The sequence below is a fragment of the Zonotrichia leucophrys genome, chromosome 15 (genome assembly GCF_028769735.1).
Source record: "Zonotrichia leucophrys gambelii isolate GWCS_2022_RI chromosome 15, RI_Zleu_2.0, whole genome shotgun sequence".
Taxonomy (NCBI): domain Eukaryota; kingdom Metazoa; phylum Chordata; class Aves; order Passeriformes; family Passerellidae; genus Zonotrichia; species Zonotrichia leucophrys.
The window spans coordinates 8,409,045-8,434,070 of record NC_088185.1 but is presented as its reverse complement, the minus strand read 5'-3'; the positions used below and the strand labels follow the sequence as shown (position 1 = coordinate 8,434,070).

At 41.7% G+C, this 25,026-nt stretch overlaps 1 protein-coding gene across 2 annotated transcripts in view; it reads right to left on the bottom strand.

Annotated features, from left to right (window-relative positions):
• Positions 1-2,160: 2,160 nt before the first annotated feature.
• Positions 2,161-25,026, bottom strand: part of CLTCL1 (clathrin heavy chain like 1) — a 34,645-nt gene continuing 11,779 nt past the window's right edge. The window contains exons 3-33 of one of the 2 annotated variants that reach the window (XM_064727098.1): positions 23,885-24,153; positions 23,457-23,618; positions 22,888-23,001; positions 21,580-21,753; positions 21,105-21,302; positions 20,589-20,789; positions 20,315-20,467; positions 19,657-19,779; positions 18,723-18,860; positions 18,347-18,511; positions 17,798-17,978; positions 17,270-17,433; positions 16,992-17,117; positions 16,576-16,718; positions 15,735-15,969; positions 13,816-13,938; positions 13,242-13,387; positions 12,667-12,850; positions 12,289-12,481; positions 11,646-11,803; positions 11,386-11,550; positions 11,142-11,249; positions 10,656-10,823; positions 10,424-10,573; positions 9,463-9,594; positions 9,012-9,122; positions 8,296-8,466; positions 7,525-7,746; positions 6,796-6,816; positions 4,507-4,582; positions 2,161-3,498 (exon numbers count right to left, since the gene is read on the bottom strand). In XM_064727098.1, the coding sequence (XP_064583168.1) occupies positions 3,383-3,498; positions 4,507-4,582; positions 6,796-6,816; positions 7,525-7,746; positions 8,296-8,466; positions 9,012-9,122; positions 9,463-9,594; positions 10,424-10,573; positions 10,656-10,823; positions 11,142-11,249; positions 11,386-11,550; positions 11,646-11,803; positions 12,289-12,481; positions 12,667-12,850; positions 13,242-13,387; positions 13,816-13,938; positions 15,735-15,969; positions 16,576-16,718; positions 16,992-17,117; positions 17,270-17,433; positions 17,798-17,978; positions 18,347-18,511; positions 18,723-18,860; positions 19,657-19,779; positions 20,315-20,467; positions 20,589-20,789; positions 21,105-21,302; positions 21,580-21,753; positions 22,888-23,001; positions 23,457-23,618; positions 23,885-24,153 (4,790 nt within the window). In that variant the 3' untranslated portion in view covers positions 2,161-3,382. The remainder of the gene's footprint in view (positions 3,499-4,506; positions 4,583-6,795; positions 6,817-7,524; positions 7,747-8,295; positions 8,467-9,011; positions 9,123-9,462; positions 9,595-10,423; positions 10,574-10,655; positions 10,824-11,141; positions 11,250-11,385; positions 11,551-11,645; positions 11,804-12,288; positions 12,482-12,666; positions 12,851-13,241; positions 13,388-13,815; positions 13,939-15,734; positions 15,970-16,575; positions 16,719-16,991; positions 17,118-17,269; positions 17,434-17,797; positions 17,979-18,346; positions 18,512-18,722; positions 18,861-19,656; positions 19,780-20,314; positions 20,468-20,588; positions 20,790-21,104; positions 21,303-21,579; positions 21,754-22,887; positions 23,002-23,456; positions 23,619-23,884; positions 24,154-25,026) is intronic. The other variant, XM_064727099.1, reaches the window with a different exon arrangement.

The window sequence follows — 25,026 nt, the reverse complement described above, 5'->3', positions numbered from 1 at the left end:
CATCTAAGGTTTGTTTTTCAGTTTTAGAGTGCAATAAATCAAGGAAATTTCTTGGGCTTTTGAGTAACTGCTGCTGGATCTGCTAGGAGAAAAAAAAAAAAAAAAAAAAGGCTGTTCCTTGTTTCCCACAGCCCAATTAAGGATCCATGTTGTGCTGGAAGTGCCAGCTCTCAGCATTGCAGCTGCTAAAAGCCTGTTAAATCAGAATTAGGTTTTTGACCCTACAGTTACTACTGTCTTTACTGTAGCATGCCTATTATCTGCACAAACTTCAACAGACTTCATCTGCCTAGAATTTTTATTTTTTAAGGAGCTAAGTTACTCCAGATCATTTCCTTCTGCTATGCTACCGTTTAATTACAGAGTCCTAAAAAGGAGGGAAATTAAATGAAGTCTTGTAAAATACCACACCATTACATGAAATAAGAAACAGGACTTACCCCAGCAATGCATTCCTCCTGAATTCTCCTTGTGAATTGCTGATGCCAGATCTGTAAATGCCCAGAGTTGGACAGACCAGGGAAGATTCCCCTAAGGTCTGACAAACAGCAAGAACCATTACACAGAAGGAGATCCATACTCTGTTTCTCACAGTGAAAGCAAGAGGCAGTAAAAGCCTGTATGGAGTCTCAAAAAACTTACCCTCTGACATAAGTTCTCTCTGGAAGTTGTTCTCCAGATGCTGCAGGCTGCAGCAGGTTCTGCATGAGCAGATCATTCTACAGGACAGCACCAGCCCTGTGGCACTGGGGTGGGAATCAGCAAGAAGCTTAGCTTTAAAGCAGATTCTCAGCAAAACAATCTTATCCAAGTTTTCAAAAACTTGGACATCACAAATTCATGAAATGAAGTAAATCCTTCACCTAACCCCTAAAAGAGGAGTTATTTCCTGCTGTGAATGACTTCACTTTCAGGGAAGCACTGAAATACCTTAGTAACAAACAAGAGTTTGTTCCACATTTTAGGTACAGCTGCACTGTATTGGCAGGGAGTCTGTTTTGAATGCATGTCAGAATGCAAGATCACAAAATTTATAAAAGCCATTTTACTTAGCAAGAGCTTAAATACCAGGAGAGTAACTAAAGCAAGACTGTTGATCAGAGCTGGCAGCTTTGCTTTCCTTGAGAGCTCAGTCACTCCTGTAATTAGATTTCTAGACTGAGGCTATTAAGGATCCCCAGGCTACCTCAATTCTCTTACAGTCAGGAGCTGTTCCAGTATTTGATCTAGCACTTCACTGTGTTCCACCATTGGCTTGCACTTGCTGCTATAAAGTCAGAGCCCATTTTTAAGTTGGTATGTTGCAAAGTCCTACAGTCATACTAATCCTAGAGCTGGTCTTCAGTTCTAGCTGACTTAGCCAAGTTTATTTCAACTGACAAGGAAGTGGTTACAAAATAGAAGTACCATTTTCCTGGAAAATGGCAAGCTACCTGGCTAATTCCTGCAGTGAGTAACTCTGGACAGAGTGGAGGTGTTCCTGAACTCATTATCTGCTCAGCATTTCAAGCTGAGCTGTGAGTGCTGATCAGTACAAAGTTGAGGTTAGTACATTACAGCAACACTTGGGGTATTCTGGCATCCATCAGGAAGGAAGGCTGCATCCCCTTGCCAATGCTGTCATGGTGTGGTGACCAAGGAGACAATACACTCAATTAAAATTAAACACACACAATTAAAATTGTGCCAAAGCAGAGTCTGCTGTTACTGATTCCACAACCCTGACAATCTCCACTGGTTTGCATTAAAAGCTGTTTTGCCCTGTTCAAAGTGGGACTCAGTATGAAAGGGTTCAGCTTACCAAAACCACTGCTATGCTGATGTATCTCAGCAGAGAAGACTCTCTCTCATTGCAGCACCTCCCTCCACACAGGGCTGAAGCTTTCCCAGGCCCATGAATGAAAGCATGAGAACATGTGACAGCCTCCTGCAGCATGCCCTCCCCATGTGACAGCCTGTGCTGATGTGTCTGGTGAAGAGACCACAACTGCCCTAAGTTCCTTACTAGGCCTTCCCTGTTCCGTGCCTTGGCACAAATCTCCCTTTTCCTGCCTGGCATCCTCAGTTGTCAGCTTAAGAAACCTGATGCTATGAGTGGCAGTGTGTTACTACCAGCCAGTCCCCACACCCAAGATAGTAAGACTAGAACCACACGGTGGATACTGCAGTTTTACATTTATAATTGAACTTTTATAATATTCAAGATTAGCACAAGATTCATAACCATAAATTATACATTGTTATCTAAGTACATAAAACGTTAATGATACATGTATTTGAAGTGGCACAAAATAATAATATATCCCTGTTGGCATTCTCAAAGGAAGAGGTGGGTGATGGACACGCTGTTGATCCACTGCAGCATAGCAGAACTGAGTCAGTGCACCCTGGTCACTCAGGTGGTGCCGACTCTGCCCACCAGACAGGGTCAGAACATGGTGTGGCAGGAAGCCAATGCCAGAATCAGTTAAAGGTGCAAATAAAAGTCAGGATTATGGCCCTCCCTCCTGCCTCAAGATGGTAGCAGTACGTCCCCATCCCCAACCCTGACGCTGTGCTCTTGCATCTCCAGTGCTCTGGCAGCCCATGCACACTCCCATGTTCTCTTGCCACACACAGCTGAGGTTTGTTTTAGTACCATTTAACGTCAATAAGTAACATGCTCTCTTCTTGTTAAACAAAAAGCATCTGGGAAGTGTTTGCTCTCTGGCATGAGAAGATTTATTTTCTTCAAGTCTCAGATCTACTCCAGAAAATAGAGAACAGACTCCAACAGTATTGAACCCCAACAGTATTGAACTCCAACAGCATTATTGTCCAGAAAAGGAAACTTTCCCAATATTCCTCTAAACGTTCAGAGCACAAATATTAGAAAAGCCCATTTTCTTTTGCACATAAGAATGCAAATAAAATGGGGTGGTCAGATGTACACAAGCTTTGAACAATTCACTAGTAAAGAGATGTTTCATTGAATTGTTAACAACCCTGCTACATCAGTAGCTTCAGCTAAAGCTTTAACAACTTGGTGCCAGGCAATTTCCCAGCTGCCTTCAATGGGCTTTTCCAAAGATAGAAAATTATGCTCTCTTCCCCCCTGGCCTCAAGTAGTTATTGCTATATGAGTTAGTGAAATAGTGCCTTAACTTCAGACAAGAGTCTCACAATGTCATTAACAAAAGCTGCCTTTCAGAGGTTGAAATGTAACCGGACAATAATCAATAAATAACAGTAACAGGCATCCTGCTGAAGTCTCCTCACTGAGCTGGGCAGCAAGTGTGTTCAGCCAACAGAAGGTCATCTGTGCCTTGTACACTTCTTGGAGAAGTTAAAAAGGGACGGGAAGGAAGAGAACAGAGACAGTGAAGGTCTGTCAGAGAGCTAGTTACATATTGAAACCATAAACAGGCGGCTGGGTGAATCCTGGTGCTGTGTATCCATATGGGAAGTTTGCCTGGGGAGGTACTGCACTGGGGCCTGCTGTTAACATCAACTGCTGGCCTAGGAAAGTGTGAGACAAAAAGAAAGTTAGTTTAAGATCCCAACCTTCCCCAATGCTAGCTGTACAGTGTGATAGGACTATTAGGCTTTAGCTAAAAATCAGCCCCTGTGCAAGCACACACCAGCAAGTCACACTATTTCAACATGTGCCATGGACAAGGCACCCATGCCATCTGCTCTTGCTACCAGGAAGCTACAAAAGAGCAAGGCAGGATGCAGAGGGAAGATGAATATCCACTGATCTTGAGGTCATAATAAACATGGCTTGTTTTGAAGAGACCATACTGAAAGCCAAACTGGTACTATTTAACCCATGCATGGTCAGATCTAGAGAATAAAGCAAGTCAAGCAAATAGTTAGGTCTGTTAGGTCTCACAGTCTGGAGGGTGCTGCAAAGGGTCTGAACACACCTTGACAGATTTGTTTTCATCACTAGTCCCACACATGCCTCATGCATCTGTTAAATTCAGGTTAACATTTATATCAGACAGTGAACCAGTCACATCCTTCCCTTACCAGCCACTTCTAGGTGCTTGTTAGCAGAATGCCTCTTCAGAAGGGCTTCTAAAATAGCACCACACTTGAAGACAGCCATGGTGGCTGCACATGTCTTAAAATGCGTGAGCTAAAAAGACAGTCTGCCTTTCTACTTGGAAGAGCAGAAAGCAGACACATTCCTCAGACAGGAATTAGAAGAGGAATTTTCATGCTCTGTAAGTTATTCCTGGGGTTGGCAACACCCTGGTATCACCTGTCCTATTACCATACTGAAACATGATTCCTAAAGTAGAGATCTGAGCCATGTAAGAGGAGCAATACTTTAATCTGAAGAGCAGAAGTACTGTAAGAGTGAGATGTCACTTCAACAACTTACACAGTTCATTGAGCAGAGACAACCATTTCAATTACTATCCAGTTGAAACCAGTATTCTTGGATACAATGTAATCATGTAAGCTGCCTCCACAAAGAGAGACCAGAGTGACAACAGGTAATCAATTAAAACCTACCAAATACTATTGGAGTGGGTTCAGCTACTTGTTCCTCTTCTTTTCTTAGGCTTTCAGAAGCATCAAGTTTATCCACCTACATTGAAGTGAACAGGAGATTTATGAAGGCCTTGTCTAGGAATTGCACCATTGTGTGAAGCTTTTCATGCCTGGTACTTCAGCTATCAAGTGCTCCTTTTTAGTCCAAGTTGGAGACTACTGAAGTCTGCCTATTCCCAGCAAGCTTTGCTGTAAAACTGACTTCCCAATTCTTTTAGGTGCACTGCAATAAGCAGCAGCTCTCAAATGCAGATGAGGAACTCATTACCTTCAAAGGAAGCATTTTCTGGGGTCTTATTCTAGTCACTGCTAACTATGGTCCAGAACTCAAACCCAACAGAGCATCCATCATCTCAAATAGGCCTAATCTACATTTACCTATTAACCTGCAATTCCTCTTCCCTTCAGTGACAACTCACAGATATTTGCAAATATTCCAGGCCCATGAAGTTTGATCTAATCTAGGACTACAGTCTAACCTGGCTGCTGGTTTAATGATATTCACAAGACACTTATTCTAGGGGAAACTCTAGAACCATCATGGAAAGTGGCCTAGTAGTATCAGCTTTATACAGATCTTAGTGCTGTGCCACATAAAGCTCTGTTCATGCTAAACAAATTTGTGGAAGCACTCCAGTAATGCAGGAGCCCTAAACACAACTTTAGATTGTGGCTGTGGAGGGCAATCTGAAGAACAACAGTACTTTCCTTCTCAGGTTTAACAAGTTGTATCTTCCAGAAGAGAACCACTGAGACTGAAGACTACAAGGCATAAAAGTCACACAACTTCACATCCTGGTACAGGCAGTACTGACATGGTGGGCAAACCTACATTTAGCCCACTGCTGTATTTCAGCTGATCCTCATCCTCCTTTCCCACTGCAAGGGTCCCATCTGGTCTGAGAACTGCTTCAAGAGGGATATCTGTTAAACTTTAGAGATGTTATCCAGATATGGTGTTTAACAGTTTCCTCAACATTTTGAAGTTTGCAACTCAAATTGACAACCTGAGTGGCAGCAAGTCTTTTACTGGTTCATTTATAGCTGTCAGCCTAAGAGCTCTCCAGCATAACACCAAATATTGCTGTTAAAAATGCTATCCAAATTACTAAGGATCAAAGCAACTGACAGACACCCATTTCCAAGTAGCTGTCCTGCTCTATTTATCCCCAGCCTCAGCTCTCTTGGGTTTGCCTTTCCCTGGGGCTGTCCTGCAGTGGCTCTGGCCAGCAGCACAGTCCTGCCCTCAGCTGGGCAAACAGCAGCAATGCCGAGAGCAGCCAACCCCAGTAAGGGTTGAGCAGCCCTAGGAAAGCCAGATCACATTGGCTCTGCTGCCTAGAACTGGTTCAAAAGGTTTCCAGGTGTCATTATTCTCCACGTGCCTGACTCCTGGCACAGGCTATTCTGTGCTTTAACATTTTTTTATGCAGAAAAGACAGGTAAATTCTGGAATATGTACACACTCCACCAAAACTAGTCTGTTCTTTTGTGCTTTTGAAGTTAGTTACATGACAATTTTAGACATACCACATTTATAAAGCCCATTCTCCAATTTCATGTTTTGCAGTTAATTCAACAGACTAAATTAGTTTCACTGTAAACCACTTTCACCATGCAGATTTTCCTTCTGGCAAGTTATCCCATATTTAGTACACATGATTACTTGTAAATCCAACCAGCCGTTTAAGATTAATGATTTTAGCCCTAAACCTCACATGGAGGAGTTCAGGTAAACTTGTGTGGCAAGTTTCTCCAGAGTGAAATAGGAGTAGGAGATGCTTAAGATCTGTGCAAGTACTTTCATCATACCAACAGGCAAGAAGTTTAGAGAAGTTTCATGGCACTATAGAAACTCACCATCATGCCTGAATTATTGCACACTTTGGTAATTTACAGTGTAAAAAGCAATTTGCCCTTGGAACACATCCTGTTACATGGCAATTGCTTTTCTTTGTTTATGAACAGCATCCTCCCTGCCACAAAATATGTAATACAGTGAAAAGGAGCCCAAAGTAAAGCCCTCCTCAAGCACTTGTTTTTGTGTCCCATGAAGAGGAGAAGAGTCTGGTTGGATTTTCAAGTTGTTTGTGAATAGTTATCCTTTTAGCATTAGAAAGTGAACAGGAAATGAGTTAGAGCTAAATTACACTGCTCTTCTGGCAGAAGCTACAGCTAGATTCCTGTAAAAGAAACCTAGGATATTGAGGGACACAAATAAACACAAAGAGTTTGAAATCAGAGTGTCACCTTATAGAATAGTCCATCAACCTGCAAGAAAATTCAGAGGGGAATACTTAACGTGACTTATTAGCAGCAATCTGAAGCACTCACTTCTACATTCCTCATTTTAATGAAGTTCTTTACTGTGATGCCCTATGCAATCCTACAGCCTTCCAAGGTAGGATCTTAGCTTAGTATCTTAGAGCTGTTTGAGATAAGCATTTCAGGACCACACATGATCAGAATCTCTTTTCCCTCAGTTGAGAACCAGCTCTTAGTATCAGTATTGTGCAACCAGACTATGAATCTAAAGTTCTGTTTTCCTTTTAAAAAACCAAACACCTTCAGCAGTCTACTCCTATGGCTGATATAGGAAAAATCTGCACTCAAAAGCCCTATGCTCTTTTGACTCTAGGAAATATGGGGACTTTACTTTCATAGTTACACAAAGATAAAAGTGACATATGTGTTGTCCTCACCAAGTTTTCAGTTCATCAGCTATGGAGCTGCTGTGAGAAGCACAGTTGCTTATGTCTACTGCTAAAAGCAGAACTTTAACTAGACCTCTTCAAGTGCCAAGGCATCTATTCATTAACTCTACTAGCTAGCCTGGAGTGATGAAACCTACAGAACTTCAAGACGACTTCCTCCACGAGGAATGGTAATATTCCAAATATATGCAAAGAGCTCTAGTTTACATAATGCTAATCATACAGCAGACTGAAGTCTTAGCTTTTTAGCCTATGCAATACTCACTTTGGTAAGGTACTCTCTCATCACTTGGATGAAATAAGGCATTGCAAAGTCCATGATGTTATGTCTCCATGCCAACTCAAGGACTACATCTGGGTGCAGCAAGTCATAGCATGTGAAAAGGCAGGCTGCAAAGCACTCCTGCTTGCCTTCTTCCAAGAACCACTGGAGCAGCTTCTCAGCCAGCTCTGCATCTTTGGACTCTGCAGCATACTGCATAGCATCCTACAGAAAAGAACAGTTAAACTTGACCCTTGCCCGTCAACATCTTGCCCTACATCTTAAATCCACGTTATTGTGAGCCAGATAAGCTGAGTACTTGGCATACCATGAAGTTAGTCTTTAACACCAGGCATGTTCTGTAGGAGGCTAGATACACACACAACAACTCTGAGGTAAGCCAAATACTTTATTAACATCATCCAACAAGCTTCCTACAGACTACATACAAATTGGCCTGTGAGAACTCACCACAGGTTTGAAGAGCATACCACTATAATTGCATTTCATCTGTATCCTTAAAAGAGCCTGGGACTTGAGGCCTATGGAGAATGTTCCATACTGATACAGGTAACTGTAGAGATGCCAATGATTGAAGAGATACATCCCCAGATACAGGACAACATTATGAAATTAGATTTAAGACATGCATTTGAAACTCCAACAACTTCTGCTTTAAGAGTCTTTCCTTCAAGTGAAGGACTACTGATTAAAACTCCAGATTTGAAACTACCATTCAGTACCCAGGAGCTTTATGCAGTGTCATGAACTCACCTTATACAGACGATCTTTCTTGCACAGCTCCACGCTCTGTTTCCAGCGGTTGTTACCCTTGTACAAGTACGCTGCAATACGCCTAAATTCAATTAGTTCATGCTTTTCCAGACGCTGAGCCAATGTTATGTTATCAAAGTTGTCATAGGCATCAATGGAAGCTCTCAAACCCTGTTTGAGAGAGAGTTGTTACACATGCTTCCAGATGGCAGTAGGTGAAACTAGAGTAAAGAAGCATCTATTCCTAGTGTACAAGTGCTTCAGTTCTGCCAGCTGGATGTTGATACCATGATTACTACTAATTTACCTGAGCGTTTCATGCACCTCTTTAAAGGATACTTTCTAACAAAGCAAGATGCTAACTTGGTCATACCCACCCCAGACTAGAAGAGCTAGTTACCATAAAAAGACAAAGCATGTCTTCAAATAGCAGCCAAAGGGGCCAGAAGCAAATTTATTTACTGAAGTGCTGTCCCACTGAGAACATACCTGATACTGACCTTTGAGAGGTCTGCTCTGAGAAAAACACCTGTGGCACCTGCTTTTTTGCAAATCATTGACATCTCAAGACTCCTGCCTGCTAAGGACCTGACTGCATGCCCTCTCTTTGCTGCACTGGAGAAGTGCTATCTTCTACTCAAGGACATTACTGTGTCAGCAGCTTTTTTGCCAGAGAACCATCCCTCAGGCTTAGCAATCTGTTTTCAGGGGCTCACCTGGAAATCTTCCTCTTCTGTTAAAAGGTTGTTTAGAGCTTCGTTAACTCCTTTGTTGTTGTGGTTCTGGACTGAACGCAGGTAAGGCTTTACTAGAAATAGCTGATTAACCTGGAAAGAAGATGTTTCCAATAAAAGATTATGTATAGCAATCCTGACATTGCATTCACCTGAAACAGGTTCCCATTTTTTAATACAAGAATTTGTGCTTATTGTTAAAACTCTTCAGACAAGGTATCCTGTATTGCCAGCACTAAAATAAAACAGTCTCCAAGGCCAGCTATGCAACTCTTCTGCATTTCCCCTATCAAGCCAGGACTGGGCTGCTTCTCGGTCCTTCATACCGGTGGCAAAGCTACTCAACAGATGTCAACTCTTTTCCAGCCAGAGCCTGGAGTATCTTAACTCGAGCAAGAGGACTTTTTGTTGACCTACAAGCTCCCAAACTCACCTTTGAGAAAAAATTGACTGTCCTGGTGTGATCCAGTCGTGGAGATAATACAAGCAGGAGATCATTGATCAGCAGAGGTTTGTAGTCTAAGTAGAACTGCAAGGCTTTGTAGTACAGCTCCACATTGGCCACCTGCACGATCAGATACTAGTTAGTACTTTAAACAGAAGTAAGCCTAAGGTGCTTAGTTCAGACCACTAACTCAGCACAAAGTTTATCTGACTCCTACTAAACAACAGCTTAAGTTTCCTTACAGAGGTAGAAAGTTTTACACTGATGCAGAATTCTTGGTCAATCTTATGATTGCTTCTTGTGCCATCTGCTTCCAGACAGTGAAATCACATGCTACACCAGGGGCATTACAAACCAATTCTAATCCATCCACTGAAGAGGTCCTGGCACAGGCAGCCATTACAGCTAATATGACCATTTGTCCACTTCTGAAGTCAGTGAAGACTGTAGCCTTAAAAAGTCTTTAAATTGTTTCCCTGAAACCCCCAAGAACAGTAAAAGTGTACTCAGTCTTATATCTCATTTAAACTACTTCTCAATTCACTATTCTCTGCTGTACTCATGGGACTGCCCACCACTCTTCTCACACCTGGAAACATATGCAGAAATCTTGCAAGAACAGCAACACCCTCACTATAAACCAGCAGTCAGCTCAAAGGTATTAAGGAGGTTAGGCCTCTTGCTTGTGACCTATGATCCTGTGCAGCCTCTGAAAACACTCTGTGCTAGGTGCTGCCACTCAACAGAATGTGCTGCACAGCATAAAAGAAATAGTGTAAGATCAGATTAATTCTTTGTGCTAAACTGATTGGAAGTTGTTTTAAGTACAGCAGAAAAACTGAGTAGTAACTTAACCAAACTGTTTTCTAAACAGCAATTCTGTTGTGCATTTTTGCCTCTGTCCTGAAAGAAGCTTTCAGCACTTTGCTTCAGTTACCAAGTTACTTACCTTGGCAATTATGTCTTTAAACTGGCCTTCTTTCCAGGCATCAGTGGGATGATTCATCATAGTAATTATTGCATTGTCATACTCCTCATACTTGTCATACAGGAATACAAGTTCTGCCCAGAGATGAGCCTGTTCTGCAGCTCTGAGAACCTAATAAGAAAAACAAAAAAATGCACCAGGTTTGATTCACTGGTAGCTTCCCACCTTCACTTGCAGCTACCTTACTGCATACCTTTGGAATATTAACTCTAGACCAGAAAAGTTCCAGATGTTCTCTCATTTTCTGAGGCTTGAATTTGGAGTATAAGATGGCAAGTTCAGTGAACATCCCCATGTGAGCACGCTCTAGGCCCAGAGCAGCTTCCAAAAGGGCAATGAGGTCTTCAAAGTAGCCACGATCCTGGATGTTAGGAAAATAAGGATTAATAAAGCTTGCTAAAATGCATATTTACCTAAATACAACATGCTTTCACTTTCTCTCCATTGAAAGTGCTTAGATTTTTTACTCCAGTGAGGTGAGAGAATTATAAAAGAAGGCACAATGGGAACTATTACCTCTCCATTTACTACAGAAAAAAATGTGCGTTGCCACTAAGAAATGAAGATAGAGGAAAACTGAATTTAAATATTAGCTCCTAGAGTATCTTTTTTTTTTCTGTGACCACTTTATTAGCAGACACAAGTATGCTGTACAAGTCTTTGAGAATATTAAAGTTACCTGATAGTAACTGATCAGCTCCTCAAGTTCATCAGCATGGATGACTATGTGCAAGCCACAGATCTGTGCCAAGCGGAATTCTTTTCCATCCACACAGGCAAAGCAGACCTGTCATGACAGTCAGCAAATAGTTAACAGGACAAAACTTTACCAAATTTGAGGTTTACTAAGAGTTCCAAATAGGTATTTCCATAATACTTGTTCTAGAATTAAAATCTATTAAAACCCACAAGTTTTAAGTCACCTCTTTCCAAGTCCTTGTGCTATTGGCTTTGCGGCCACTGTCCACTGCTGCCTGATACTCCCCAAGGTGCACCAGGGTAGATGCCAGGCGAGCAAAGTTGGACACGTTGTTATAGAGGAGCTTTGCTGCTTCGTACATCCCCTCTTCATAACAGCGATCACCGACCTGAATGAGGAGTCCAAGGTAAACAAAGGTAGCAGTAAGAATAAGGGGTCAGCAAAGCCGAAAGTTGCACTTGGAAACTGTGGATCAAGACATACCTGTTGTATATGGGCATTATTAGGGCCGCTAATAAACTCCTCCAGTTCTGACAGACGATTAGTTTTTGCCAAAGCAAAAATAAGTTCTGTCTCTACATAAGACTCCCTGGCCTTCTTCCTGGCCATCTGTAAGAACTTGACTAGGTCCTCCCAATTATCTGGAAGAGATGAGAGATATGAAAGAACCTATATTTAGTCATTCTGTATTGTTTACCTTGCCCACCTTAGGGACAGTTTTCACAAGCAGGCTCAAATCTCTCCTCTACCACGATAATAAGCCATTTGTACTTGAGTTATGGAATTCCCTGTCAACATCAAGCCACCTTCAGGTAAGACTGGACTTCTTGCTACCATTCTGCAATCCAACTGGCAAGCAATTCTGCCACATACAAATAAATACATTATACTTAGTGATACTTTAGATAACAGTCCAGATTATCTCTACTGAGAGGTCTATGTTTGGTGTAGCAAGACAGACAATCTTGGTGACAGGAATCTCACTTAACATTGACTCATCCATTCCATGTACTGACTGTTCCCATTTTCTCTGAAACAGAATTCCTAAGTCTCAATAGTTCCTGATGTAAATGCAATAAGGTAGCTCACATCCAAGCAATCTGAAGTTGAAGATGCTTTGCCTTACCATTTCTATTAGCTGCCTGAACAACTTCCATGTAGGCAGATGGATCATCTGCTTTTATATAGGAGTCAATGGCTTCCTTCACCAAGTCCTTCTGGAGCTGTGCTCTGGCCAGCTGGCTCCACACTGCTGGTTCATTACATCTCTCTGCAAATTCATAAGCACGGTCTAAGTTGCCAATGTGCTCAATCAGCACCTGTTTGAAATTGAAGTTCCAAGTTAAAAATCTAAGTTTTGTAACACTGTCCCTTCTAACAGAACTCTTTCTTCAAGTGTATACACTGCTTACTCTGTGTAAGCAATATGAAGCTAACTGCTCTTAGAACAGCCATTTCTGTCCAGGGAAGCATTCTACACCACCATGCAGGAACCACACCTCACCTGAATTGCTGAAGTATTGACATCAAATTTTCTGAATATAGCAAAGGCTTCCTCATATAGCTCATTACTGATGGCAATGTTTGCAATATCTGGGGCATCATAGTTATCCAGCCGATTGATGTACTCCATCACTCGGGTGCGGTCGGCCTTAATGGCAGTCAGGATCAGCAGGTTCTGCAGATTCCTTTGGTTAACAGAAGGCATAGGCTATAAGCAGTGCACAGCAACACCTGCTTAAGCGACATGGATTGTACATGTGAAAAAATAAACCCACTTACTGTCACCAGACACAACATTTCATCACCAGATTGAGAACAACTGACATTTAGCTTCAAAAAGAATTTGCTTACCAGTATTAGTGTGCTCTGGCCTCAACACATCACTGCAAATTGCACAGTGTGAACTAGCTCTGTTCTTCAAGTACAAAGCACTCCAAATTCTAGCTTTTCACCTTATCATAACCACTGAAGAGTATTTAGGTCTTGCAACCAAGAGGCCCATGATAATCTGGATAATTCACAACCTAAACAAAGGCACTGAATACGCTAAACTTGAGGACAAAGCTCTCCTCTTACCTGTGTTCACTGAATACAGAATTATCCAAGACAATTTTTTCCAATAATTCAATCAGTTCATTTGGCAGATCAGCAGTCATGAAAGCTTTCACAGTTACAGAAACTTCCTCTGGATCCTGTGTCTCTGATAAAGCTGTTTGGACAACCTAGATTCAAAGGCAGGAAACTATTAAGTGTTTTCCCCAAATTAAGTATTTGTCCATTTGTCAAGTTATTTGTCCAGTGAACTACAAATTAAAGCTTCAGAATTTTGAGAGTATTTTGATAAAGACAGCAAGAAACTGCTATCAGCTGTATTTTATACAGAAGTAAAATCACATCTTACATCTATATGGGAAACAAATTCCCTAGAAGAATGTCATTCTCCAGGACAGAAAAATTATCTTACTGGTAGCTAGATCTTCTGACCATGAAGGTCAGAATTAATACCTGCCACTCCAACTCTTACAAACTTTTATATGGTGAGATGGGGCTTTAAGGGACCTTGTGGGGGAAGAATGATACTTTAATGCTCCATAATGTTTCTGAGACATCCTGAGGTCTTCAGGATGGAAGCTGAGCCTTTTTGCTGTACCTGGTCAATAAGCTGCCGCCTGAATGGGTTGTTTTCTTCCAGTACATTTGCCCAGAGCTCAGGGTCCTTCCTGCGCACCAGGTAGCGAGCCTCGCTCTTAAACAGGGAGTTCTCATTGCACACCTGAAGGAGGAGTTACAATTATTGGCATTACTGTTAAGGGTCAGTACCACAAGACAAGTTTAGCTAGCTATGAACCAGACAGTCTAGAAGACTGACTAGAACTAATTTTTGACCAATGCTAAATGCCACAGACAAGTTCTTACCCAACCTCTGATCTGGAAGGCTCATGGAGAAGGTCTCCAGCAGAATTTCTAGAGCTTCTCTTGGTTTTGCCCAACACAAACACTCTGACTGTGGCTTCACAGTAACTATTTGCTTCTGGTTGAAGTGAAGACCTGCAGAAGCCTGAAGAACTTAAGTTTTAAATCTAGAAAGGGGAGCCACTTGCCTGGGCAGTGCTAAGTAGTGAACTGAGGAATGGTGCAGTTGTTTAAAGCTAGAAGTAGGTTATGTATTTGGTGTCATTAGCTTTATGTGCTTACGAGTGTTCAGAATAGCAAGTGGCTTGGATTCTCTTGTTAAGATGTTAAGGGTACAGAATAAGTGTGAAATTCCTTATAGAAGTGCACCATGGGGAGTTACAAGTTGTGATCCTATTCGTACCACTAGCTGCAACTTCCAGCTAGAAGAGTAGAAAGCTGAAGGCCTAAGTCATCTTACAGCAACAGCTCACATTGCTAGTATCCAAATAAGCCCGTGGAATTTCAATTACTGTGCTGTGAGCAAATCAGTACTAACACAATTTTGCTTTATGCTTTTCATTTATCAGCTGCAGGAGTTGACCCTTCTTCCAGGAGACAACAACGTCTCAAGAATAATTCTTACAGGAAGAGGATCTTTATTCCACAACCAGAAACACCTCCTCAGAACATCAGTTCAGGGAAGAAACTGGTACAGACAGGCTTTAATGGCTAACTCGAATGGTAAAGTTTATCCTAGCAGCCTTCTAGCAAACAAGAACTCAAAGCCACCTTCATATCCTGAAATAAAGGAGACAAATGTAGCCAGCCCTTTTTTAACAGCTACAGTGGAACTATTACTTAAAAATTAAACACTTCAGGCTGGAAAGTCATTCACTTTAATCCAGTAGCAAGCCTGGATTATACTACCATTCCAATGCTCATAGCTGACATTCTCTGCATATACCAATAGGAAGTGCAGGTAGGAGGAGAATGTTTTTCTCAGCAACCACAAGCACTACTGGCTTCATCTGACATTAAGCTCTGGTGTTCACATTGAGACCAGAAAGTATCTGAGAACCCTGAGAATTTCACCGGCCCTTGAAATTCTGACGGATGTTCTAAGAACAAGCTTAAAGATAGGAGAGGAATGCTATTGGAGTAAGTCCTTGTAGTTAAAGTGTCAACATTTATTTTCCTCATTTCTGCTTAAGTACTGGAGCAAGTCTACGGGTCAATCACAACAAAGGAAAACTACAAGCCCTGTTTTAGTTTCAGGAAAACTTTTCTTTCATGGTAGGGTCAGGGTAGATGACAGCCTGTTCCTCCTGCTGAGCCTTCAAGGCTCAAAAAAACCAAATTGACAAAGCTTTAATGGTAGGCCTAGTCATTACCTGGGCCTAATAAACAAATGAATTTCAAGCAGAATCAGTGGATGAAAGACATGGATTGTACTTCACAGTTCCAGTGATACAATTCTAGTTTGGACATATATCATAAATTCTTCTCATCAGCATAAAAATTACTGTCTCCACATAGAAGAATCCCACCTGCCTCAACTCCTGAGTGAGACTGCAAGACAGGATTCTGCAAGTGTTAGACTAATAGCCAGACAGGCTTCCACTTCAGGCAGCAAGCAGTTCTTTAAAGCATGCTTATAAATGCAGTTTTGCTAACCTTTATGAGTTCCAGATCACACTGCCCCCTCTCATAAGCAACGCAGGCCAGATGAGGGTCCCTCTTTTCACAATATTTGCCAACTACACGGCTGTCATAGTAAGGATTCTCACGAAGGAAGCGCTCTGGATTATTATTACTGTCAATGTAGATTTTGGCCAAAGCATTATGAGTTGCAGGTTCTTCACAGCCTTCATGAATCCTCGATTCAAGCCATGGCAACAGCAACTTAAGCCTTTGAAGAAGCAAACATTTTAGGTTTATAAGTCAGACTGAGGTATGTTTTACAGCTACCACTCAGTGCCTGGCCTTCCCTTCAAACAAGTCTGCTGGTCAAACTTAAAAGCAAACACAGACCAGCCAGTTATTTTTTAATGAGTCTTAACTGAGTGGAAGACAGATCTGCAGCTTAACATCAGAGAAGGTTGCAAACACCCCTGGTTTTACAATCATCTCTCAACTCCTGTTGTATTAGCTGGCAGTTCACGCTTAAAGCCATTTGTTCGCTTCACAGGTTAGTTAGAACTAATTACAGAAGCTGCTGCGGGCCTGCAGCAAGACTGTCAGGACAGTTTGATCCAAATTTACTCCGAAGGCACATCCCATGGCTGGCTGTATGGCAGTGTTCAAAAGCCATGTTATACATGATGCACTGCTGTCAGGCATTTCTACATAACCCAATCAATCAAAAGACCGACCAGCAAATTTGAACTGCTTTTCTATAGAGAAACACAAAACAATATCAGTACTTTATCATTTAACAAAACTGCATGCAATTCAATTTGTGTGTAGCAGGGTCAGGGAAGCCCGACACTGGTGCCTACAGATGCATTTTCATTACCGATTTCTTTTTTCCACTTCAGCCACCAGCTCATCTGTGGAGAACTGCCCTCTCACCACCATGATCAAGTTCTTGATGACATCTTCAGAACAATCTACATCAAGAAGCCCTCCAACCACTGCTGGTATACGGCTAGGATTCACCTAGAATAAGCCACCATCATTGAAATTAGTTATTAGCATTACTAATAATGCACCCCCAGTCTTCCATATGGGGAAGTTCTAGTTAACAATTTCAATTATGCTTTCAGAGCAGAGAACTTTGAGTAACTAACATTCGTATATACATTCCAGGAATAATGTTTTTGTGATAGACAAAAGGCTTAATGAAGAGCCTCTGCACCAGGAGAGTGAGCAAAAAAGAGGCAGCAGACCATGCTGTAGTTCCTTATAATGAAGTAAAGAACAAGCCCTTACCTTCTGTACATAGATCTCAATATACTTCTGCAGATTATTGCGATACAAATAGAGCACCAGGTCATGAACAAAGTCAAACCGATCGCAGACAATGATCAGAGGAAGCTGATCTGTGAGCTTTGCCTCCTGTATTTTGTGTGAAAGAGAAAAAACAGCAAAAGATTATTCACAGCCATGCCAACTAAACTTTCTTGGTGTTTCCCTCCACTAGAAAGCTGTAGCTCTGCTGCTGAGCAAAATATACAGCAGACCCTTCAATTCCCGGGCAGAGTATTTACCTTCAGGAAGTTCTTCACTCGTTCTGGGTTATAGCAGTTACTTTCACGACAGATTCTTTCCACTTCCTTTATCTGACCAGTCTTGCAAGCTGCCTGGATGTACTTGAAGTGAACATCAGGATCCTGGCTAAAGTTTACAATGGAACCCAAGAAATAGAACAGTCCTGGAAAGAGTCACATGTGTTTAACATTGTTAGAAGTGAAGAAAGTGAAGGCTGTATGGGCCTCAGATTGTGACTTAGAGTTCAGCCTTGCTGACAGAGCAGCTTTCAGTCAACTGCAGAGTATAAGAAAGATTCTTTTCCCTTCTTTCAGATTTCATCTTTCTTTCTGATCTTTACTCAAGAGAGTTAAGAAACCATCTAGAACAAAACTACCCCTAGAACTCACTGTGATGAGCTCACTTTCATAAAAGTATCCTAAGATCCAGCCATGTGAAAAGTACCTTTCCCATAAAAGCTACAATCCTTACTATTCACTTTAATCAGTCAGTGCTTCCAAGAAAGCTGCTTCCCTCTAATACTGTACCTTCATAGCTTTTGAAAGATTCAAAAAGCTCCACAAGAGACTGGGTGCCAAGCTGTTCATGGTATTTAGAAGCAACCTGCACACAGAGCTGTAGGTTTTGCCGAATGTTGGCTGACAGCATGGCACGCAAACACTCCACAGAGTCCTCAACTGAGAGAGAGCCAAAGAAGTTCACGAGCCACTGCAAAGAGACAGAAGTTTTACTCAGTAACTCACACAGGATTTGACTGACATCTAAGATGGGCCAACTAAACAGTTACTACCTCAGCCACTAGAGAGAAGTCTTCCATGAACTAAGACCAGAGATATAAAAACAAACACTCACTGTATTTACAATCACAAAAATGCATTTGGAAATTATATTTCAAATGCCCACCTGGGGAACTAAGATTTAAGCCACTGAATGTACAGATTACAATTTGATCATTAACCAGACAAATGTTCTTGAATCACAGCTGCTCATGCTACTTCAGTACCTACAACCCATTTTACAGCAGCTCCAGTGCTAAAGACAGCTCACATCACTTTCTTACTCTGGACAACGCTTACCTCAGGATTCAAGAGGTGAGTGTGAACAACTGCACGTTTAATATCATAGAGATCTGTGTAGTGTTCCAAAGCTCGCTGCAGCAAGCCTGCCTTTTCACACAGCTGGGCAACATGAGCACGATCATAGTGTGTAAACATTTGGTTTCCAAGGATGGCATCTGCGACCTAGGAGGTTACATTTCATATTCACTGTCAAAAAATCAAAACTGCCAAGAGAATCACAGCAGCTTAGCCTACAAGTTGTTGAGAAGTCACAGCAGTGACTTACTTAGTAAACTTTCATGTTACTAAACAACTTGCAGATAACAATATCACACATCCTATTCTTGTGCAAGTCCAGTACTGTCTCTCCCTTTTTGGAGGAACTGGGTTGTACCTGCGGGGCATGAATCAAATTCATTTCCAGGAGACGGGTCTGAAGGTGGCCTTCTGCAGGGCGGTTATTTTTCAGGGCGTCCAACAAAAAGGATGTGCACTGCTGCAGCAGACTGTGCTCCATGAACACATCCACAATCTGTTGAGATTGCACAAGTTACAGAAGAGAGGTCTATATACACACATGTAGATTTTTCTGTGTATACAAAAAGCCTGGCTAGAGGTGTCCTGGGGTGATGTTATGATACTGCATCCCCTATTTTCTGCTTTATGACAAGATTCTAGCTTGTCTCAAACTGAGAGAACAGGCTATCACAGCACCTACCAGGCTGCATTGCCTTGCTTTCATAGTCTTACTATCATGGTAATAGAGAGACAAGTTTCACATTTCCTTTTTCTCTAGAATGGAAGAAGTGCATTACTCTGAGCTATTATGCCAGACTTTACCACCCACTCTTACTTAGTTCTAAGACAACATGCAAAGCTCATCCCTTCTCCTGCTGGGATAGTTGCTAGAAATAAAGCCAGGACTTTTTCCAAGTAGCTTCATTCTTTAATAATGCACAATCTTCCCTTATTTCTTCATCCATTTACCAAGAGTGGTCAATGGCAGCCAGAACTGAACTCAGGTTTATTTGTTCATCTTCCTGTAAATTCTCTGCATGAGGAGATATATGCTCCATTAAAGTCAACACTAGGATAGTAACACTTTATTGCTTAGACTAAGATTGTGGTAGGTTTACTATCAATAAACCAACAACTTGAAAACACACTTGCCTCTAAAGACTCAATGATAACCAAACTTAACTAGACTATTTAGTCACTCCTCTAATCAAGATGACAAGAGATGTGAACCAGCCTTACCAGCCCCCAGGATGGTACTACACTATTGCCTCTGCCTAGAAAGAGACCAGTACTCTTGTTGTAGGCATCACCTGGTTAATGTTTGCCAGTGGCTCCTCATCCTGCACCAGCATCTGAGAGAACTGCAGGCCTTGTTCTGGACTGACTCTCATCACACTTCTCAGCAGGAAGATCCAGTCAGGGGTGTAGCCAACCTAGAGATTTCAGAAGCAGTCATACATATTTAGGAAGCTTCACACTTCTGTTAAGCCCTCAGATTCTTTAGCATAGGGACTATAAACTGTTGTGAGCTTGCAGTGCCCATCCCCCATCTTCCAGGAATTCTCAGACAAAAGCATTTCTAGTCTGTTGACACAGAAATTCAGTATTCACCTACTTAGTAACTGAACTTGTGCCAAGGCAATTCTCTGGCTATGTAAGAAAACTGCCTGGAATAAATTTTTCAACAGTCCTAAAGGCCTATTTATCAAGCCCTAAACTTAAAAGTAGGCATTAAGCAATTTTTCTTTTTTTATGAATTACAAAACAAAGTCTGAGGAAGTCTGGAAGAATCTTATTTTTATTCTGTCAAATAAGCTTAAGCCAGTCCATTAAATTAATACTTCATAAAATTCTGGATGCTTTGAAGTTTATTTTTTAGACCTTTTAGACCATAGTAATATACCATGATTTGCACAATGGACACATTAAACATAAGACAGAGCCTGCAGTTTGTAATAAATGATTTACCTTCTTAGCATACAGCACTATTTTCTGGAATTGGCCAGTTTCAGCAAAGCACTGGATCACTTTGTTTGGCACATTAGCTCGAAGGTAGACGCTGAGTGCAAGGGTTGGGTCAGCCGTCTTCACCAAGTCTCCCAGCTCCTCCGAGCACTCCAGCTGAAGTCAGAAGTGGTATTTGGTCAAGCAGAAGAATTCAGAGTTGTAGCATCAACAAAGTGTTGTTCACACTCAACTGTTAAAGGCAACAGAAGTAGGCTAATGTCACGACTGAGCCTACCTTGTCTTCCTTCAGCCACTTCTCCAGAAGCTGTTTGCGGCCCTGCTGCAGGACGGGGCGACAGAGCTCCAGAGATTCAAACTTGTTCAGCTGGCCCTGGTCGAGCAATATTCCAAAGTACTGGAGCAGGGGAGAGGCCTGCCCAGGCTGAGCTGGTACACTCTGGAACTTCCTAATTGTATCACTGGTACGTAGAATTCCCTGAACAGGCACAAGACAGAGAGAAGCAGTGTTAAATTAGTGAAGACTGAAGAGCATTAGTTAAAAAAGCAGGTTGAAGTATAAACTGAAGCATCTACTGTTAAACCTTCAGGACAGAGACCATCAAATCAATTACTTCCTAGCAGGAAGTCAGTGGCCATAGAAAGTCCAGTCTGGTTAGAAATGGATAGCAGCCACTCCTTACGGCTTCTTTATGTTTTGAATGCCAAGCTCTGAAATGAAAGTGACCTAAGCAATCCACTAAGCTTAGGCAAGTTTCCATGATTTCTAAGCTTTACCTTTGGAGTTACTTACCTTTGGTGCAGATGCAGCTACTTTAGCAGCATCTGCATAGTTTCCTTGAGCAAACAGTGTGTTGAACTTTCTGGCAAACAACTCCTCTGCCCCTGCCAGGTTACTCCGTATAGCCATTCGCAGTCCCAAGTCAGGATTCTGGAGAACATTCGTAGCATAGTTCACAATGTTGTCTTCCTCAACACATACAGAAAGCACCTGCAAAGGACAAGAGGCATATTGAGGAGTACTGTCCTTTCCACAACTACTATGAAATACAACAACAAAATGGCTGTACAGCTCATCAGTGAAGGAGCAGATTAGTAAAAAACCAAGTTCTTCTTCAAGTAGCTCTACACTAGCAGACACAAAAACTGATTAATCAAATAGTCACTTGCTCTCTTCCATGACATTGGTTGCATCAAGTCACTGCTTAGGTTTGTTACATTCCATTTGAACTTTAGAAGGCTCAGAAACAGAATGGTGGATTTGTTACCTGTCCTTTTTTGTTCACACCAATAATGCCTGAGGTAGGTTCATGAGGAGCTGTGACAAAGATAGTGTCAGCACTAATACGGTTCATGTAGATGCACACTCCAGACTCCAAGTCATACATGTGGATATATCCATACTTTGTGATCAGATAAATCACACCATGCTTAATTCCAATCTGCCAAAAAACAGGTTTCTATCAGTAAAAACTAGTAAGATTGTAACACTAAAGACAGCTGCCTTTAGCCTAGTCACAAGAAAGCACTGCAGAGACATGCCTTTGTACTGACACTAAGAACAAATATAGCTTCAGGCTTCTTCCTTTCAGACTCAAAAGCAATGAACAGCTTTGCTGGCCATTTGCAGGCATAGCTCCAGTGAACAGAGGTTGAAGGGAAATTAAAATTCATCTGCAGCAAAGAACATACTCCTCATCCTAATAAGCCAAGCTGAGGAGAAAAGTTTGGGCATAATTAGCATTCTAGTCTAGATATGTTCAGAAACATTAATGAGAAAATCTCATTCTCTTCCAACAAAGCCTACCAGCAGAATCTAAACCAAGCTCATCTACTGAGTACTCCAGTTTATCTGTCAAGTCACTGAAACTGGGGAGCCTTTCAAGCCAAAAGGGTCCTAAGACATAAAAGTACTCTCCCCTTGGAACAAGTTTCTGGATGTTTTGTTAATTAAGCCTTAAGCTGAAGCATAGAGCCACAGATGCACCTTAGTTATGGGCATCTCTTGGTCTATTTCCAAAGCTGGTCTATTAGACTTATCAGCAGTCTTAGGCTCCAAGATAGTCTGATTTTATGACACATTTCTAGCCCTAGAGACATGCTTAGTGAAATTTGGTCTGTGATAGCAACTAGCTCTGTTTCTTCCTAAAGAACCTCACACTTATGCCCCAAATTGCCTTTTCTGTGCTGCTACTACAGGAGGTATGAGGTATGCTGATATTCTTATCCAGAACTTGGAACATTAGTAGGAAGGTGAATAGCTGAAGTGATGTTGGATACATTCTCCCTGAACACACTCTCAAGGGGTTTTTTCTGTTGTCTTTTTCATTGGTTTGAGTTATTTTTTTTTGGTAGAAGTTTTGTTGGGGCTTTTTGTTTATTATTTTTTAAAATATAGGAGCAGTTTATATATTTAAGTTACTGTTTTAATGTCCATGCTACCTCCCACAAACCCATTACAGCCCCCCCAGAACTAGGAAGAATGACAGCAAAGCACTATAGAAAGCAATCTTAGCAGCAGATGTCAGCTCTTTGCCAGTCTATAAAGCTCATTTTAGGGGAGGTCAAACATTTACCTGCATTGCCACAGGAAAGTCTGTCTGTGCCTCAGGTGGGAAAAACACATCAACAGCTTTCTTAACAAATGGCTGATTTCCAGTAGCTGGCTGACCTACTTCGATTATGTGCAGCTAGGAAGAAAAGAGCTCATGTCACAAGATTGCCTGCAAGTGCAGCCACATGAAAGGAGTTCCTTTCCTCAGATATGCTACTGAAGTCATCTGCCACATTTGGCCAACACAGTCTGGGGAGCTGTGCTCCACATATTCAGAATGTTAAATTTTCTGGAACCTGATAAATTAAAACCTGGGAGGAGAATAAAAAAAAAAACTAAAACAACCCCTCTTTTTATGAAAGTGACTATTCCTATTCAAGCCAACCCATTCAAGATATTTTGAGTCACACTTGTCAATTCATCAGTTTTGGAGGACAAGACTAGTAAAGACAAGGCATTTACTGTGGTGTTACCTCAGCCCAGCACAGACTGCTCAGCAGTTGTAGCATATCCAATGCTAATGAATTCCACATTCAGTTTGCTGCAAACAATATACTTAAGGCACTAGAGGAACATAGCTGTAGAATTTACCTTGCCTCCTGCAGGACTCCTCACAGCAAAACAGAAGAGGGTAGAAGGTTTGGCATTTCCCTCTATTTTGAATTCTGCAAATGCTGCTGCATGGCCTTCTATAGGTTGGGAGACTTTTCTATCAACTGAGTACAGCTGCATTGCACCAACCACACGATTTTGCTAGAAAAAAGAAAAGGTTAGCTTTTAGAGAAGACTTCAAATGTTTGCAGCAAGACCCTTGGGACAGTAAACTAAAAAGCAGCAAATGCCTCTCATCCCCTCCTCCAACACTTGAACCAAACTAGAAGTCAGGCTATTTCTACACAAAAGATAGCTTTGAATTTTTTATTTACAGAAACCAAGGTTAAACTACAGCAGCTATTAAGCGAAGTGGGGCCAGGTCTCTCCCAATTACCTTCATAACATATTGCTGCCAGGGAACTTACCTGTGCTGAAATTCCTATCAGCAGCAGCCATTTTTGGTGTTCATCTGTTCTGTAATTGATGATTTGGCAGCCTGCAAGACTAGCATGTCTATCAAACATCTTTTGGGGTTGTGATTCTCCCTCCATGCTCCAGTGGTACACTGCTGTCTCTGTCACCAAGGCAACTGTATTCACAGATATCCATTTCCAGAAGATCACTTCCTCAGCCATTGTGTGGGCTTTCATTTTACTTTTCATCTCAATGTTAAAGATCTGAAGTGTTTTCCCAGCTAGTATGACAAAATCCAAGAAACATCACAGATCAATTACCACAATGGCCATCCTGTAGTCTGCCCATTTACAAGCACCCAGTTTAAGCCACTGTTGCAGTGGTGCTACAGACAGGGTTAGTGTCCTGTCACATCTCAGTCTCCTTTGACACCTGACTGAACAGAATCCCCTCTCCACCCCCAACACTTGTACCATCCCCAAACCAACCACAATCTCCTTACGGACACTCACACAGACATTCCAACAACTGACAAGCATGGACACTTCAATTTACTGTAAGCTGCAGTAAAAGACAGTCTAAGCTACAGAGCTTGTGTAAACTCTTGTGCTGCCAGCTGGCAGCACTGCTAGGCCAAGTTACAGATGCCTAGTAGATGTCACTCAGTATAATTAGTAGAAAGAATGGCTCCACTTTATGTCAATTTAGTAGCTGCTGTAGATCACCTGGACCAAGTCAAACAGCATGAGACTTGAAATGGCTTCAGACAGCCAAAGATCACAGCTCCCATTCTGTTTTCCTGTTGGATGAACTGCACACTGAACTACATGGGCTTTGTACAAGTATCTACTCAAGAGGAAAGTCAAAAGCTCAGAAAGGCTATAGGAAGGTTTGGAGGTTTAGGTCCAGTTAAGATTACCTCTTCATGATTTAGGAAACTACACTGCAGGTTTAAGCTTGATTTCAGTAGTCCTTTTAAAAAACCAGAAGCTCTACCCTGCTAAGTAGACTTAAAACCAATGCTAACTGAACCAAATTATAAAGAATAAGGGAATCCACTCCTTTCATGAAGTCAAAGTGATGTTTTATTTTACTGCAGATGAGACAACTCAGCTCCAGGAATATTCTTTTCTGTTCACAAGACACCCACTCA